A 2,500-nucleotide genomic window follows, 5' to 3' on the forward strand; every position below is an offset into this window, starting at 1 on the left:
GTGTGAGAGAGAGTGAGAGAGAGGGAGGGAAGGAGGGAGGGAGAGAGAGACTGTGTGTGTACATGCATGCAAGCATGCATGCAAGAGGAAGATCAAACACATACTGTAGATCCTGTGAATCATGTCAGAGAACAGAAAAACATGCACACTCCCCAGTAATTATGCACCTAACCCTTCCGTCAGCACACGACTGCCTGAAAGGTGGCACAAAAATGGCAGTACAGCATAGATATAAGCACTGAAGCATTTCTGGTAATGAGAGAATAGATCTGGGAGCTGAAGCAGCTATCTTAATATATGGAGAAAAAAAATTGATCAACAGGAAGATCTGTCTAGCCCTGGAGGTTTTGTCAGTTTACATTCAAAGCAGAGGAATATTTATTGCAGGGCATCAAACTGTCATGGTACACCATATGGGTTTCGTTTCTGTTCATAAACTTCATGGACTGATCCCTTTGGTTACTCTGCATCTGCTTAAAAAACACACCAAAAAACCAGGGGGTATCATATGCCTGACCTATGCAGAGACCCAAAACACTGGTCAGGCCCTGAAAGCCCATAATTTTTGTTTTTTTAAGCATCAAACTAAAATGAAAATAAATAAATTAAATTAAATAATAAGAAAACAAAACATAATAAAAATGAATGTTACATATCACTTAGATTAGAAGGCAAATAATTAGCCTAAACAAAATTACAAAATCAGACATTTTCTCATTCAGCTATCCCGAATATGACAAGTGTTGTGACTTTTCAAACTGAGTCAAACTTTGAAATGTGGTTTTCAACTATCCCCAGCCCTGCTTCATTATGAACACTGATCATGGATACACACACACACTAGCACAAACCATAGACACTAATATCTCAAAGATGGTCATCCTATGAGATTATTTTCGAAGGAGCTGACTTTTGGTTCAGTAACTGACAACTTGGAGACACATGTTATTACCAGCTTGTTGAGGTGAGTTAAAAGTCTTGCAAATTTCAGTTCAAAAGTCATATACAACAAACTGGTGGGTAAACATATAAAGGAAAACAGAGAAGTGCCCTTCCAAACGTTTCAAGTTGTCAGCATTATGTAAAGGACAGTCAATAGCACAGTTGGACTCTCCAGGCATGGTGAAAATTACGTTGTCCACTCTGAAGTTGAAATGGAAATTATCTGCCTAGACGCTGCCAAAAAACCGCACCGTCCATCAATTATTTATGCACAAAGGAAGTAAACCATTAATAGGATATTATTTACTGTCTATGTACAATCGCAGACATTTCACTGACACAGTTCATTGACTGCTGACACGCAGTTGCAGAGCAGCTAAAGAAGAAAACAACATTGCATGAAACATATTGATGCTCAGTAAACATTGCAAACAAATCCCTAAAAGGAAATAAGCCATTTTATTGGCTCATGCAAGTTAGCTCACTGGTTACTATGCTGGTCTGTCGTTCTGCTTCTGTTTGAGGGCTGTGTCGTCTGCTGTCTGTAGTTTCTTTCTGCTTCTCTGTAAGACCTGTAAAGGATTTGGTGGGTAAAGCATGGGATGAGATTCTTCTACCTCCAAGGTCAGTGTATCTGAAGACATGCTGGCACCTTCATACACACCCCTGTACATGTCAGTGTGTTTGACTGTGAGTGATTCTATGTGTGCATGCATGCGGTTGTGTGTGTGTGTGTGTGTGTGTGTGTGTGTGTGAGAGAGAGAGAGAGAGAGAGAGAGAGAGAGAGAGAGAGAGACTGTACTGACTCATAACTGTGCATGTGTGAGTGTGTTAGTGTGCATGCACGTGCCAATGTGTGTGCATGCTCATGCATATGCATGCAGAAGATATAAAACAACTTGAAGATCCTGTCAACCATGTCAATATCTGAATAAGTAATGGATCCCAGTGTGCAACCAACCCTGTCATTTGGGCATAATTGCATAAAAATGGCTTTACCGCATAGCCAAAAGGACTCAAACATTTGTCAGTGGAAATAAAATATATCTGGGATTTGCAGATGAGATGTCAAAGCTTATAAAATGGAAACAACAATGCAATTTTTCTTTCCTCAAGCTATTAGAATAACAACAAAACATGATGACTGTGGACATCACGACAAAGTCAAAACACAGACTGCAACATAATATTGATTATCATGGGTTACAACTTACATTGAATAAAATCATTTTAGTGACTCTAGAACTTGGGCTTTTCCTGTGAAAAAACTGCACATAGATAAACCAGATAACAGGTTTTGAAATGTCTCATTAAGATGAATTCAAAATGGAATAGCACTAGTGAATACACATATATAATTTTATAAAAATATATATACACTATTTTATTTTTAAGCACAATGTTGTGGTAAACGAACTTCACATTTTCAAAGGCCTCAGCTGTGCTGATGTACAGTGTGACTGAAATACAAGTCTGCTTTCACTTGATTGTTTTAGTGGGAAAACATACTAGCTTTTGAAACTTTTTTTGTGTGTGTGAACAGGAAGATCTATCAGCA

The 2,500-nt window shown here is 38.4% G+C and overlaps 1 protein-coding gene across 5 annotated transcripts in view; it reads right to left on the reverse strand.

The window, feature by feature from the left end:
• LOC143293017 (MAPK regulated corepressor interacting protein 2-like) overlaps nucleotides 1-2,500 on the reverse strand; it is a 24,521-nt gene that overhangs the window by 20,529 nt on the left and 1,492 nt on the right. For 4 of the 5 annotated variants that reach the window (XM_076603808.1, XM_076603810.1, XM_076603809.1 and 1 more), the window contains exon 3: nucleotides 1,428-1,514. The exons of the other annotated variant lie outside the window; for it this stretch is intronic. In XM_076603808.1, the coding sequence (XP_076459923.1) occupies nucleotides 1,428-1,514 (87 nt within the window). The remainder of the gene's footprint in view (nucleotides 1-1,427; nucleotides 1,515-2,500) is intronic. 5 annotated transcript variants of the gene reach the window in all.

Source organism: Babylonia areolata, chromosome 18 (assembly GCF_041734735.1).
Source record: "Babylonia areolata isolate BAREFJ2019XMU chromosome 18, ASM4173473v1, whole genome shotgun sequence".
In the NCBI taxonomy this organism is placed as follows: Eukaryota; Metazoa; Mollusca; class Gastropoda; order Neogastropoda; family Buccinidae; genus Babylonia; species Babylonia areolata.